Source organism: the organism of the source record quoted next, unplaced genomic scaffold, assembly GCF_019419815.1.
Source record: "Pyrus x bretschneideri cultivar Hongxiangsu unplaced genomic scaffold, Pyrus_bretschneideri_v1 Contig17, whole genome shotgun sequence".
Taxonomy (NCBI): Eukaryota; Viridiplantae; Streptophyta; class Magnoliopsida; order Rosales; family Rosaceae; genus Pyrus; species Pyrus x bretschneideri.
The window spans coordinates 1,734,179-1,749,324 of record NW_025999468.1 but is presented as its reverse complement, the minus strand read 5'-3'; the positions used below and the strand labels follow the sequence as shown (position 1 = coordinate 1,749,324).

At 34.9% G+C, this 15,146-nt stretch overlaps 1 protein-coding gene across 1 annotated transcript; it reads left to right on the top strand.

Moving 5' to 3' along the window:
• Positions 1-8,331: 8,331 nt before the first annotated feature.
• Positions 8,332-14,514, top strand: LOC103962210 (endoplasmic reticulum-Golgi intermediate compartment protein 3). The gene is made up of 13 exons (XM_009374888.3): positions 8,332-8,887; positions 9,256-9,329; positions 9,518-9,601; positions 9,728-9,808; positions 10,052-10,132; positions 11,137-11,229; positions 11,567-11,746; positions 12,031-12,098; positions 12,237-12,288; positions 13,366-13,419; positions 13,527-13,619; positions 13,749-13,815; positions 14,095-14,514. Exons 1-13 carry the CDS (start codon positions 8,746-8,748, stop codon positions 14,184-14,186), a joined length of 1,161 nt encoding a protein of 386 aa, XP_009373163.2. The 5' UTR covers positions 8,332-8,745; the 3' UTR covers positions 14,187-14,514.
• The last annotated feature ends 632 nt before the right edge of the window (positions 14,515-15,146 follow it).

Here is a 15,146-nt window from a genome sequence, read left to right as displayed (position 1 = left end):
AGTTCTTCTATACATAATGTAAGAGGCGAACGTAAAACATAAGGTTTGAAGTGTGAAAAGAGAGCACTATATTTTGTGTATAGCACAAAAAACATGCTGTGATTCCAAATTTGCAGTTTGTGCTATGTTTCCTCTTAATGACCTTTAATGAGTGCCTAACAACACACTTGATCCTGATGTGGTAATGAGGAAGTTGAAATGAAAAATCATTATCCAATGATAGCTAAGTTTCCTCTAATATTCTACTGAAAAATATCTCTTGGTTTCTCTTTTCATTGATTTTTTTAGTGTCAAATGATCAAGCTAAATGTACTTGAAACGAAATGGAAACATCCTAAGACAAAATCATTGCTTTCAAATTGTGCAGATTTACAAAGTTAGGCTAAAATAACATATCAATTCCCCTTACTTTCCAAGATCTTTAAGTGGCTTTTAACTCTTAATTGTGCTAGTAGTGCCTAGGGCACTAACTAGGATGTTCTAAAGTCGAAATGATTGCCACACAGTATTGTCATAGATGTCACATCTTAAATTCATTACTCTTCTATGATAACCTTCTTTTGTCCTAAATAGACTTGTCCGACAAATGAAATTTTCGAAAAACATTTTGATTAGTTTACTAGTTGATTTTCTTTATTTTTTTTTTATTTTAATATTTAACTAGCAATTCCACACATGGTACATACGTAACAGAAAAATATGAGAGAGATGCCATGATACATGTAAGAGTATAATTAATATTTAGTCTCATTATGTAACATGTACTTTAAGCAAGAGGTTAACAAACTCTCTTCTCTTGATGTCATTTATTACTAACTATAATTTAGTTATATTCATCTTCACTTGTAAGTAAGTGAGAGGTTGTTAAGTTCAAATATCATAAAACATGAGTTCACTACCTAAAGGAGAGGTTATTGACGTTAACAGTTGGCATTTTTATAAAGAATAATGCTTGGCTACCTAAAGGATGAATAGGAACTCATAATCAAAACTTTTCATTTCTGATTTATAGACCTTCGTGTTTTTTATCAGAACTATTTATATTATAAATCATTTTATAAAGATTATGTCTGCAAAAATTCAATTAAAACTAAGGTCGTTTAGTCATCAAATTGTATAAGAACAAATAAACAGAAATGGTAAAAACAGTACGAACTATTTATCTATTTGCTACAGTTGATCGACTTAATGACCTTAGTTTTAATTTATTTTTTTGCAGAGATGATTTTTACAAAATGATTTATAATACGAACGGTTTTGATTATAAGCACAAAGTTATGTGAATCAGACACGAAGAATTTTAAGTAGGAACTCCTACTCATCTTTAAGTAGTCAAGCATTGCTCTTTCATACATAGGTTGAGTTCTGACCTTCTTCACTTTTTTTTTATTTTTCTTTTTTTATGACACACCCTTTTCAGTTAACAATAGTATAGATACAATACACGTATAATTTCCCAAAAAAAAAGAAATGCTTCCCACATCCATAATCATTGGTACCACTACTACTACGGTACTACCTCCGATATCCCATCAATGTCCAGTACCAATCCCTCATCAACCGTTGTCATCACTAAAAACTAAAAGTAATTACTAAACAAATTTTTAGTTTTCCAAAAAAAAAAAAAAAAAGAACTAAAAATTATAGTTATCAAAGGGCCCCTAAGTACTTAATTTACTTTTTTTTTTCTATTTTTCAACATCCCTCACATAAGTACACGGATCACGAGCAATGGCTTTGTTAGGTCATTAATTATAGTTATAAATATATAGTCATGAGCCCATTTGTAGAATTTTATTAATCACAGCGGTATAACTTTTGTTATTACAAGGACATTATCTCTTTCTTGTATAGACTTAAATTATCAAGTACATCATCATTACGTGTGTGTGTGTGTGTGTGTTTGTGTGTGTGTACCTTTCTTGTTTATCAGACGCTGCACGAAATTTGTTGTTATACCAACAACAAATTGATCAACTACTCATAAGCATGTTCATCCATAGAATTATGATAGTACTAGCAGTCTAGCAGTTGCATTTGGTCACGCATGCATGTCATCTTCATGTGTTTTGCCTACCACTTCCAATCCTAATTATTTCGTATCTTTTACTACCTCCATCCATCACTTAATGATTGAGGTTGATGAAAAGAGGTGAAGCTAACAAAGCCAAATTTGACACAAACCAGGCATTTTTCTTCTTACATTCAAATAAATAAAACTGGTCAGTGAGAATTTGTGAAAATCTTTGGTATAGGTGTCTTAGGAACTCCAAGTTCTGGAAAAAGCATTTGACAGTACAATCATTGCACAATTGAATTTTTTATTTCATAATATTAATTTTATGCTATTCTTACTTTTATTTGGAGGAATCAAAGCCAATCCCACTTACCATATCACAAAGGACAATTATAATTTGACTGCCCATGCTTTGATTAGATATAATCCGCACCAGAAAATTGACAAGAACAAGGTAAAGTACAAAATGCACCCCAAAGTGGAAGAGTGGAGTTTCACGTGCGTTTAAAAAATAAAAATATGAATCATATCGCAGCCAGAATTATATTAGATGTTACGGCACTAAGTTGGATCCCTTGATTCCCTGTAGTCAAGAAGTTAAGGTAGCACAAGAAGAGCCCCTAGGTTTTCGAGTCGGCAGGTTTATCTTTACAGTAACTTATCCTTTGGTATAGTGATAATTGTTTTCATTTAGCTCAAAGAGGTGTTAAATTCAACTAACGTGAATACATGGCGGCATATATTTTTTTTGAAGTTTAATATTTAGTTGCAGAATGAGTTATTGTGATAGTGTGAGTTTGCGGTAAGTGAAAATGAAAACAACATAAAATCACAGAAATGTTGTTTTTTCTTAAGAAAAGGACACTAGTAAAATTTGTGGGAGATCACTCTAAATGGTGGCTGCTCAATTTCAGAGAGATCTTACAAAGAAATCATGCTTCATATAGTATAATTAACTGACTCATTAGCTTTACTTATGCAAATTGTATTTGGGAAGGAAATAAGGAAGAATCAATTCTAGTGTGAAATGTACAGCTTAAAGTTTAAAATTTTAGGTTTTGTTTGATAATCATTTCCTTTTACTTTTTGTTTTGTGTTAGATTATGAGGAAAGAGATCATCTCCGGATCTCTTTCACCAAGGTCACCGGATCAAGTGATTTAGGTCTTCCAAATTTCATCCAACAGTCAAAAATTATCATAGCTTTTAAGGGGTCAAAACAGGTGAGCCGTTTGATGAAATTTGGAAGACCCAGATCACTTGATCCGGTGGCCTAGGTGGAAGAGATCCAGAGAGAATCTCTTTCCAGATTATGAAGAGGAAATATATGAAAGAAATAAAGAATGCAGACTAAAGAAAGAATGGGAGAGAGATGTAGAAGATATGTACAGGACATGTAGGATTTAAGGTTTCGGGTCTCAGGTCTCAAATACAAAAAATTAAAATTAAAATGCAAAACGAACTGATTACCAAACCCTTAATTTTAAGTTTTGGAATGACATAAGAATCAGCTTTAAGTTGAAGAAAACTTGACAGTGATTTCATCTTATTTATGCAATTTAATCTCGCCAACTGCAAAACGTGTAGTTTTACTTTTGATGCTTCAAGATTCAAGATGGTGGTTGTACAAGCTGAACAACAAGGGAACAAATAAAAAGAACGTGTTCTTTTACCTACGGGCTCATATGGCCTGCAAGGTGACAAGGTCCATAAGTTCGGATTCAGATCCTAAGCCTAGGGATCAATTAATCCGGTTCGTTGAAATTTGATTAAACGGCTACAAACAGGAGATCCCACTAAAGGTATAATAATTGTAGTCATTGGATCAAATTTCAACGGACCGGATCAATTGATCCCTAAGCTCATAATCCTTAGATCCGGAGAGGATCTGGATCCCATAAGTTTTGGTAGTGTACACTGTATACTGTACTTTCATGTAAAACGTTGGGAGCCGGGAAGGTAAAAAAAATATCACATGACCTCAAACATCTTATTTCAAAGGAGCGCATAAGATGTTATAATTAAGGAAAAATATGAGAAATCCAAATGGCAATATGTATGGAGCTTAAACTTTTAAGCTATCTGGAAGATACGAGTATTTCACATAGTTAATAACTTAATAGATATAAGTTTTATATGCATATCCTCCTGCTACGACTGAAACAATAATTGTTAACGCCAATGAGCATTTAGTCTTGTAAAACGCAGTCTTCACTTTACATCTTTTGAGTTTAAATTTCATGGATTGTAAATGTTGATTAGTGATGTTTACTTAGTCACCTGCTGACCAAAGATTCATGGTCACTCATCGTTGAATTTGATATCTAGAATTGAAATTAAAACACTAAAAACACTTCTATTTATTCTCTAGATTTGATTTTAAATTCAAAAATGAGTGACTATATATGCATTCAGTAACAGAGAGAACATTTCTATTATTGAATGGTAAAATACGACAACATTGACAATTTTTGCGATTTTTTTCAAACTTAGATCTTTGAAGGCAGCCTTCAGTTGATTGCAAGTCTAAATTGGTCTTGATGTCTAACTATCAAGCCCAAAAGCCAATATCTATTGGGTTAACCCTTGAAACCTCTCCCTTCCTCTAAAGCCCAACTCTATTCCGTAACTTTCTAAAGGGTCCATAAACTATTACTTCAGTCGAAATTGACCCTTTGAATTATTTTTTTGGTAAATTAACTTCCTAAATTATTTAAAATCAGCCAATTAACCCCTTGCCGTTAGATTTCATCCACTATTCCATCAAATTCAAGGGCAAATTAGTGTTTTTATCATCAATTCTTATTTGTGAGTTATAACCACCAATAAAACAATGACACATGGAAGCATACTAAGAAACATAAAGAAACCAAACGTTTACATAGCAAAACATTTCACTTTGTCATTACACATTACTATGAGTCCACATGTCATAATTTTATTGGTCATTATAAGTTACATGTAAGAATTGATGATAAAAAGACTAATTTGCCCTTGAATTTGACAGAATGGTATATGGAATCTAACAACAAGGGGTTAATGGGATTATTTCAAATGATTCAGGCGGTTAATTTACCAAAAAAATAGTTTAGGAGGTCTATTTCAACTAAAGTAATGGTTTTGGAAGGTCAAACGACAATTTACCCTATTAATGAAGAAGACTCTTATCAACCAGGTAAGCCACCATTTGCAGTTCCATCATACTCATTCAAAAATGTAAGATCAACTTTTTTTTGAAAAATCATAGCTTATATGAGGGATACCATTGTAAGGCTCATTTTATATCGTACTTCAACATTCCAAATCATTTATTTTTGGGAGTTTTATCGAAAAGTCCACAGTACTGTTCACTTTAACGAAAAACCACATTTTTATACTAAAAAATCAATCCTGATACTATTCACTTTACCCTTTATTTTGTTCTTATCATTAAAACACAAAGTTTTCAAGCCATTTTCATTAGTTTTCCTTTTATTTTTTAGGACTTCTCTCCCAGCTCATCATTACTAGAAAATTACCAAAATTTAAAGCCATATAACCACTAGATAAAATAGTGGTCATGTAATTGTTATTTTAAAAGCACAGTATATGTCTATTCATGTCACATCCCGAGCTCGACTCCACTGTAGCACAATATTGTCCGCTTTGGGCCCCGACCACGCCCTCACAGTTTTGTTTCTGGGAATTTACACGAGAACTTCCCAGTGGATCATCCATCCTGAGATTGCTCTGGCGCGAACTCACTTAACTAATTACCAAAATTTAAAGCCATATAATCACTAGATAAAATAGTGGTCATGTAATTGTTATTTTAAAAGCACAGTATATGTCTATTCATGTCATCCCAGGCTCGACTCCACCGTAGCACAATATTGTCCACTTTGGGCCCCGACCACGCCCTCACAATTTTGTTTCTAGGAACTTACACGAGAACTTCTCAGTGGGTCATCCATCCTGGGATTGCTCTCGCGTGAACTCGCTTAACTTCGGAGTTCCTATAGAACCCGAAGCCAGTAAGCTCCCAAAAAGCCTCGTACTAGGTAGAGATGGAAATATACATATAAGGCTTACAGGATTCATTCCCCTAGGCGATGTGGAATGTAACAATCCACCCCCTTTAGGGCCCTGACGTCCTCGTCGACACACTTCCGGCCAGGGATTGGCTCTGATATCAAATTGTCACATCCCGCCCTGGGCCCCCACCACATCCCAGGCTCAACTCCACCATAGCACGATATTGTCTGCTTTGGGCCCTGACCACGCCCTCACAGGTTTGTTTCTAGGAACTCGCACGAGAACTTCCCAATGGGTCACCCATCCTGGAATTGCTCTCATGCGAACTCACTTAACTTCGGAGTTCCTACGGAACCTGAAGCCAGTGAGCTCCCAAAAGGCCTCGTGCTAGGTAGAGATGAGAATATATATATATATATATAAAACTTATATAAAACTTACAGGATTCACTCCCCTAGACGATGTGGGATGTAACAATTCATTTATTATAATTAGATGTCTTAATAATTTTTAATTTATCTATTTTTTGTCTATAAATAATAAATTAAAATATAAATGATTCGAATTGTTAAAAAATAATTATGAAGTTTGTCTCCACATTCGCTGAACAATGTTTGACTTGTTTTTTTAATCATAAGTATGAGGTTTGGAGTTGGCTTGATCCAAACCATAGCTTATAGATTATAGTCCAACAAACTTGACATGGCCCAAGATCAAAAAGCCCAAACCTCAAGACACATCATTTTAATTTCTTACAGACTGGTCCGGGTGCTTTGAAGGAGGACCTATAATCTAAAGGACTCGAACATTTTATTATTATTATTTTAACAAACAATATTATCTATATTAAATGAGTAGGTGATTGGATGATTGGGTTAAGCCTCACATGAATTTGCAATAATATGGTTTAAATTCGTTTTTTGCGAGAATCGAACCTAAAACATCTCACTTACAAGTGAAAATAATTATCATTAAGCGGCAAAACTCGAACATTTTAATTTCTTACAAACATATCTCCGCATATCATTAAGCAGCTGGAGGAGAACCTATCTTTCACGGAGTAGAATTCTCTCCCCTCATATTCCCATCCCCTTCCCTCCTCTCCCCTCATCTCACATAGTGTTTTTTGTCTTATTATCTCTATAATAAAAAAAAAAAATCAATATAAGATGTTGACGTGGTTAAACCGTAACCGTTCAAATAGGAGGAGAGGAAAGGGAGAGAGATTAGGAGAAGAGTGAATCCTCCTCCCACTTCCTTCCCACCCAACCTAATATCCCCGATCGCTCCCCTGTCCCCATTCTTCCCTTTTTTTTTTTTTTTTTTTTTTTGGAGTTTTTATTTTAATTTTGGCGTTATCACTCTTTTGTCATGTGTTATAAGTTAAAATTTCTTTTGGTCACTATGTCTTTAATGGCCCATTTGATCACTGTATTGTTTAATTTTAACAATTTTGACATGTTTGGCTTTGAGGGTGGGACTAGTTAGGCAGGTCATGCGAAGGGGCAGGGGCAGGGGCGGTCCAGGGGGTAGGCGACAAAGTGCGACCGCCATGAGCCCCCAGTCGGAATGCCCCCTCTCCCCAAATGTTTCAGTGGTACAGTGGTGAATGCCAATATTTTGTGCCAAATGGTCTTGTATTTGAGTTTTTGTGAAGCACTGATTGGTGTTTTTTTTTCCCCTTGTACTGCATGATTGCGCATTAGCCTGGTGGTTGGTAAATAATCATCCTTCGGCACGGAGGTACAAAAAGAAAAGGCAGGTTTAAAAATGATGCCCGCAACACATTTGAATATTATATAAATTCTACAGTGATAAGTTCCTAATCTAGTTTTTGCCCTAGGGCCCCAATTAGGTGGGGATGGTTCGAGGGATTAAATTTTAGTCACCATCCATCGTTATTTTCCTTCCTTATCAATGAGTGTATTTTCAGTCTTGATGTCAATCTAGGCTCGTTTATTATTTTTAATTTTATCTTTTTGGCTTTTAAAAATATTATTTTATTTAATTCATATGGTCTTATGGGATCGGTTTGGTGGACCCTACAAATATACCGTGTTAGTACACTAACAAAATTTTAATAGAACCCAACGGCATGAATAAAATTGATGAGTAACTATATAAATATAGATAGATGATCAAATGGATGAGTTTGGAACATGAAAAAACAGACAAAACCGTAATAAAACAAAAAACAAAAAACCAACCCTTTATTTCGCTGATAGAGATCTTTTTACATCCAACGTAAATCTAGAGAATTATGATTTCATTCTCCTCCCGTGAAGAATCCTTACAAATCACAATACAAAAAAAGGCGGCTCTCGTTTCCCGGCAAGTGGCTTACCCAAACAAACAACTCCCACCAAATATTTTCTTAAAAAAGAAGAATAAACAACAAAAACGAACAAATAAATAAATAAATAATGAAAAAAAAATATTAAAAAGCAAAAACAAGAAGTTCCTGAAACCAAAAGAAATCACCTTAGACGCCCCGTTCGTAAAATCGCCCCCCTTTTTTTTCTTCCAATAAAAAATTCTGCGTTTCTGTCTCGATTTTGCTTTCGATTTGGAAGAACGGGGTGTTTAGGTTTGAATTTCAATAAATAATCTGCAGATTTTGTAATTTAATTTTTTATTTGACATTTAGATGAGATATTATCAGATCAAATCTTAGAGATTACCGAGCGAAGAAAATCAAAGGCAGCAAAAAAAAAAATGGAGAATATGATGAGCAAGCTTCGGAATTTGGATGCTTACCCAAAAATCAATGAAGATTTCTACAGTCGTACACTCTCCGGCGGTGTTATCACTCTCGCTTCCTCCATCGTCATGCTCCTGCTCTTCCTCTCCGAGCTTCGTACGTTTCCTTATTATTTTTTTATATATGTATTGATATATGCAGATATGAATTTGTGCATGTATGTGTATGGTTGTTCTCTCTCTCTCTCTCTGTGAAGATCTCCATGATTAGATGTTCATTTGGGGAATGAAGATCTGTTAATTTCTAGGGTTTGTTCTCTAAATTGTGTTTCTTTTTTGTTTAATAGGGAGTTTAGGAATAGGACGAATTAAATTGTTTGAATTTCTGAATTCCAAGTCGTCCAAGTCAACGTTTTGTCAATCCTGATTGATCATCAAGGGATTTACAAAAATTATTGCTTGTGTCGAAATTGTGTTTTGCATTTTTTATACTGTTGTGTATTTTGTTTAATTGTGCGAGTGCAGGGTTATATCTCCATGCGGTAACGGAATCAAAGCTTGTGGTAGATACTTCTAGAGGCGAAACCTTACGAATCAATGTAATGTTTTTGTTTTTCCTCTCTAACAAGTGTCAAGTAGCTCCTATTCGATAACCTGATATCAAGGGCATTGCTTTGTTCCGTTCGGACGAGGAACTTTTTGACAATGGTTTGAAAATGTTGTGGTAAACTCCAACTTTTTTGCTAAACTAATGGATGCATGTGCTCTTTGACGTTCACAATTGCAGTTTGATGTGACTTTTGCTGCCTTGCCTTGTTCTATACTAAGTCTCGATGCCATGGACATCAGTGGCGAGCAGCACCTAGATGTAGTATGTATCCCAATTGATCGGTGATGAGATATAACTTTTGCTCTGAACTCTCCCTCTATGCAGCCACACATCACCGCTCGATGCATTCTGACTTGTATGCAATTTCTTGTTCTTGTGTACTTGCAGAAACATGACATTATCAAAAAAAGATTAGACTCCCATGGAAATGTGATAGAATCAAGGCCAGATGTTATTGGTGCACCCAAGGTAAGTATTACAATGTTGTATGGACAAAAAAGAATCAGAACGTTTGCATTTGATACATTAACAAGTTAAAGTATTCTGTAATTACCTGGTGTACGGAGAAAAGAGAATCAGAATAGTTATTTCCATTGGTTCTGTAATTTCAATTTCGTAACAAATTGCATTAAGGATCTACATAATATCTATTTGTTTTTACTCGTCTGTCGTCTACTCATACCTGTTTCTCCTTGACACACCTTGACACAGATTGATAAGCCCTTACAGAGACATGGTGGCAGGCTTGAGCACAATGAGACGTACTGTGGTTCATGTTATGGTGCAGAAGCGGTATGTTTGTTTGTCTGGATTGTTGTGCTAGATTTGTGTTAAATATAATGTGGGAAGTTGTTTCTGTTATAATGTTGGGAATGCTGAACTAGATAAGTGTAATCAGTCTACTCTGTAGATGTGTGTAAAGATGCTGCTTATGATATCCAGCTGCGGTGTTGTAAATAAAATGAAGCTATTTGGAGATCCAATTGGATTGGATGTGTTCTGATTCTGTAAATCTAAATTTACTAACTATGAACTAGAAAGACTCTTACCCACATGTGTGTGCATTACAATGGAAGTTACGTGTGGGAAGGGGGGAAATTGGGTCACGGATGATAAGGGTGAGGTTTCTGAGAGTAAAAACTGGAAATTGATTGGAAGTTGGGTAGTGTTTAATTATCATGCTATCCTTGTTTCTTAATCTAGTATTGAAGTGTTTAAAACGTCGGAAGTATATTGGGTTTTCATGCTCCTATATGTCGAACAATAGAGAGTTTATATAACAATATAGACAGACATGCCAATTCACTGCCTTAATAGACTGTAATAGGATATACAAAATAAACCTTTGCAATGCGCTTCTATTTCACTGTCCTCTCTATATATAGTTCACTATCACTTAAGCTTGATCATGATTATATATAGTTCACTGTCACTATGGCTTTTACTTTGGGTGTTATGTTCAGTAGCTATGTTTGTCACTGGTCCTCCATCCACTGCTTTAGTTTCTCCTTTGCGTTTCATTTCTCCTGTGGGTTTCTGCATGCATGCAGACAATGTTTTCATTTGATTTTCTGCTTCGTTTCATTTCTCCTATGGGTTTCTGCATGCGTGCAGACAATATTTTCATTTTGATTTTTTGCTGGAATTTTTTAGAAGCATTGTGATGATCGCTGAAATTTGGTCCATCACAATTGAGAATCATTCTACACAGATATTTTGAGCGAAAGAAGTTTCCTTAGTTATGTATTTCTTATTTTTCTAATTCCCTTTGTTTGTTTGTTTCTGTATTTTTGCAGGCTGACGAGGATTGTTGTAATTCATGTGAAGATGTCCGTGAAGCTTACCGAAAGAAAGGTTGGGCAATATCAAATCCCGATTTGATTGACCAGGTCAGCGAGCTCGAGATCTTGAATCCAAAAGAGCAGTCTTAAATGAGAAATTTTACTCTACATTTAATCTTGTGCATTAAAATGATCACCTTTGTTTAAAAAATTTCCCTGGGCAAGTCACATTTAGAAATGACTAGGTTTGATTTTGGATGTCTAATTTCATTCATGTTATCATCTGAAACCATTTGTCCAAAACTTTTCTCTGTCATATTCTACCTTTTACATGTCTCTCGAGTCCCTTACTATCATTATTTACCCCTCACCTTTTTGTGTCACCTGTTATAATTCTGTTCTTTTAACATTTCTAGTCTTTCTTATGTTATGTGTTTCACAACAGTGCAAAAGAGAAGGCTTTCTGCAAAGAATTAAAGATGAAGAAGGGGAAGGGTGCAATATATATGGATTTTTGGAAGTCAACAAGGTAGCTGGGAACTTCCATTTTGCACCTGGGAAAAGCTTTCAACAATCAAATGTTCATGTACATGATCTGTTGGCATTTCAAAAGGATAGTTTCAATGTAAGGCCTGATCACTAGTTTTTTTTTTTTTTTTTTTTCTAATGAGACATATTGGAAAATTAATGTATGAAAAAAAAAAAAATAGTGGCACCAATTTTCCCCAAATAAACATGAGAAAAAAGGTCTGATCCCTGATGTTTCTAGTTTTCTTTGTATATGTGGATAACGAAAATATAAGGAGACGAGTGAGATCAAATTATCAAAGTTCCTAGAAATATACTTCCTAAAACTTTGTCCTGCATCTTTGGAGAAGTTGTGTAATTAATATATATTACATGATACAGATAAGTCACACGATCAACAGATTGTCTTTTGGAGATTATTTCCCTGGTGTTGTAAATCCTCTTGATGGGTATGTTTCCTCTCTTCATTATATATTCTAGTCAACCTTATTATTTCCAAACATTTAAATACTTTTAAGGTTTTTCTGTTTATTACATCCTATATATTGATATTATATATGCTTATAAATTGGTTTTTCAACCTTCAGTGTGCACTGGACTCAAGACAACCCAAGTGGGATGTATCAATACTTTATCAAGGTCTGTTTCCTGCAGAATGGCTCTTATATCTTTTGCATTATTTTCTATGTTATTATAATGCCTGCAGTTTATTTACATCCTTTCACCATGTTCAATAATCTTTCATACATATGTATATGCTTATACACAATGAGCATGTACATGCACATGCGCACACACACAAAAAGAACGTGTATTGGAGTTAGCAAGAAAAAGGTTTAAACGGCAAGAGCAGAAGAAATCTACTGTTTAGATGTCACCGCTTTTTTTATGTTATTATAATGTCTGCAGTTTATTTACATCCTTTCACCATGTTCAATAATCTTTCATACATATGTATATGCTTATACATAGCTACATTTATGAGCATGTACATGTACATGCACGCACACACAAAAAGAACGTGTATTAGAGTTAGCAGGAAAAAGGTTTAAACGGCAAGAGCAGAAGAAATCTACTGTTTAGATGCCACCACTTTTTTTCTTTAGATTTACATGTAAGAATTTCTGGACTATGGATGTGCTGTATTTTTGTAGATAAAAGAGAATTAGTTCTTTTTCCCCTTCATTGTTGCATGGCAATATATAGCATGATCCAGCTATATAATGTCTTGCATACCGCTATTGGAAAGAAAAAAAAAACAAATTTAATAATTAAAAAGTTGAGTTATTTCAGAACTTGCGCATATTTGGTGTTGAATGATGACTCTGGTTCACCTAGCTGGCTATCTGCTTATTTCATTCCTTTGGCCCAAAACCTTGTGTTTTCACCTTTGAGTTGAGTTGCATATGAACTTAATTCTGTATGGATTACTAATATTAATAACCTTTTGTCGCATATCATAGATCTTATCTCGATTCCCCAATCAATCCTGATTACCTTGCTCTTTTGTGTACCTGTATATGGTGTTATACTCTTTAAACATATTTATTGCACGTCTGCATATACATTCCAAAGAGGAAAAACAAGTTCTAAGTGAACTTATTTACAGCTACTATTAGTCTTCCATCTGAAATAGTTGCCTTTTATCGTTGGCCACCTTTGTTGGATCAACCTATTTTGCCGCCAAGGAATTTAACGATCGTTTTTATTTTGCAGGTTGTACCTACTGTGTATACAGACGTGAGTGGGCACACTATACAGTCAAATCAGGTGCAGTAAACTCGAATTAAGCAAAGATTAAAAATGATGTAATTTCTAAGCTTTGTCTTTTACCAATTGAATATAACGTCTTATGTTCTAATAATTGGAATTTGCAGTTCTCTGTGACTGAACATTATAGGGGTGCAGAAATGGGCAACCTTCAGTTCCTTCCTGGAGTGTTTTTCTTCTATGATCTTTCTCCTATAAAGGTGGATTTTGTTTTCATTCTATTCCACAAGCTAGTTCAAGAACTAATTTTAACGATAATTCAAATCTTTTGCACTCCCTTCTGTTGAAGTTGAACCTATATTCTTATGCGGCCGACTTGCATGTTGCAGGTAACTTTCACGGAGGAGCATATTTCATTCCTGCACTTCCTGACAAATGTTTGTGCCATAGTCGGAGGTAATGACTAATTACCAATTTTCATCTCCCATCGTTGATTGTTTCTATTGACACAGTTTCCATCTTTTTAGTTTTTCTTTACTTCTAATGTCTTTTATGGATGTTGAAGTTACATTGTCATTTATCTGTTGATTATTTATCCACCGTTTTAGCATTCGTCACTAGTCATCAGTCATCTTGAACTGAACCTGTTGCAGCATATGCTGGATTTCTTTGGCTATCGTTATTAATAAGATGTGATGCATGTACTCTTTTTATCATTTCATTTCTGTTTTTCAGGTGTTTTTACAGTTTCGGGGATACTAGATTCATTTATATACCATGGCCAGAAGGCAATCAAGAAGAAGATGGAAATTGGCAAGTTTAGTTGAGTGGTTCTATTAGCATATGGTGCTGCTCCATTTGTTTGGTCCGCCTGTCAACGACTTTGTGCGACAGAATCGATCTAGGAAAGAGGAAGCTTGTAGTGCACTCTCATCACTGCTTGGGCAGAGGCATCGTCGTTGAATCGGAGACTTAAAAGAACTAGGTTGACATTCCTTAATTTAGACATGCCAAAATGCCCACAATGTTAAAACAGCTTTGTAATCGCTAAATCGTGATGTGAATCTCTGTTTGAAAGCCGAAAGAAGGGCTTCTTCATTTCCTCCGGGATATTCGATTCTCAATGGAGATCCAGGCACTTTACTCCCTCCCGAATTAATCTCTCGTCTTCTTTTCCTTCTTCCGACGTTCGACGATTTCGAACTCGTTGTCCTACTCTCTTTTTTGGGGTCTTGGTTAGTGGTTACTTGTCTTGCCCTTTGGTTTGGTACTAATGTTTGATTGACGGATAAAATTAGTGAACACAAATTTTTGCGGGTTGTGCATTCCTCAAAAACATGGATAGGATTTGCATCCGCTTAAAACTAAAACCAATGTATATAATAGCAACTAAACTCAATGAGATCCATGTATTACGCTCAACAATTAAATTCACCTGTATTCAACTTAAATTTTTTCGGTCCGTCGCATGAGTTATATATTTCAAATTTATAAGAATCAAACTCAAAATGTTCCGATCAATGTGAAGTGCCTCGAGTCAATATAAGCCTCCCACAATCATTTGTGTTTGTAAATGACATTTTGAGTCGGACATTAGGAACTGTGATAACTACATTCTTAAATCTCCGACATTCATTTGTTTATGTTTGATTTGTTTCGTGTTTTCTCATACTAGCTATACTAAAGTAAAGGACATGAAATCAAACACAAAATCTCAAATGCATTACAAACTTCTTAGGTTTAGATAAGGTGTTTTGAATTCCACATGGCACGTTTGTAAACTTTTT

What these genes read in the sequence shown, in the direction of transcription:
- LOC103962210 (XM_009374888.3), top strand. Translation starts at nt 8,746, where the DNA reads ATGGAGAATATGATGAGCAAGCTTCGGAATTTGGATGCTTACCCAAAA. An exon ending in TTCAAAAGGATAGTTTCAAT is followed by an intron (nt 11,747 to 12,030) that starts GTAAGGCCTGAT and finishes TACATGATACAG; the next exon opens with ATAAGTCACACGATCAACAG. An exon ending in ACACTATACAGTCAAATCAG is followed by an intron (nt 13,420 to 13,526) that starts GTGCAGTAAACT and finishes TGGAATTTGCAG; the next exon opens with TTCTCTGTGACTGAACATTA.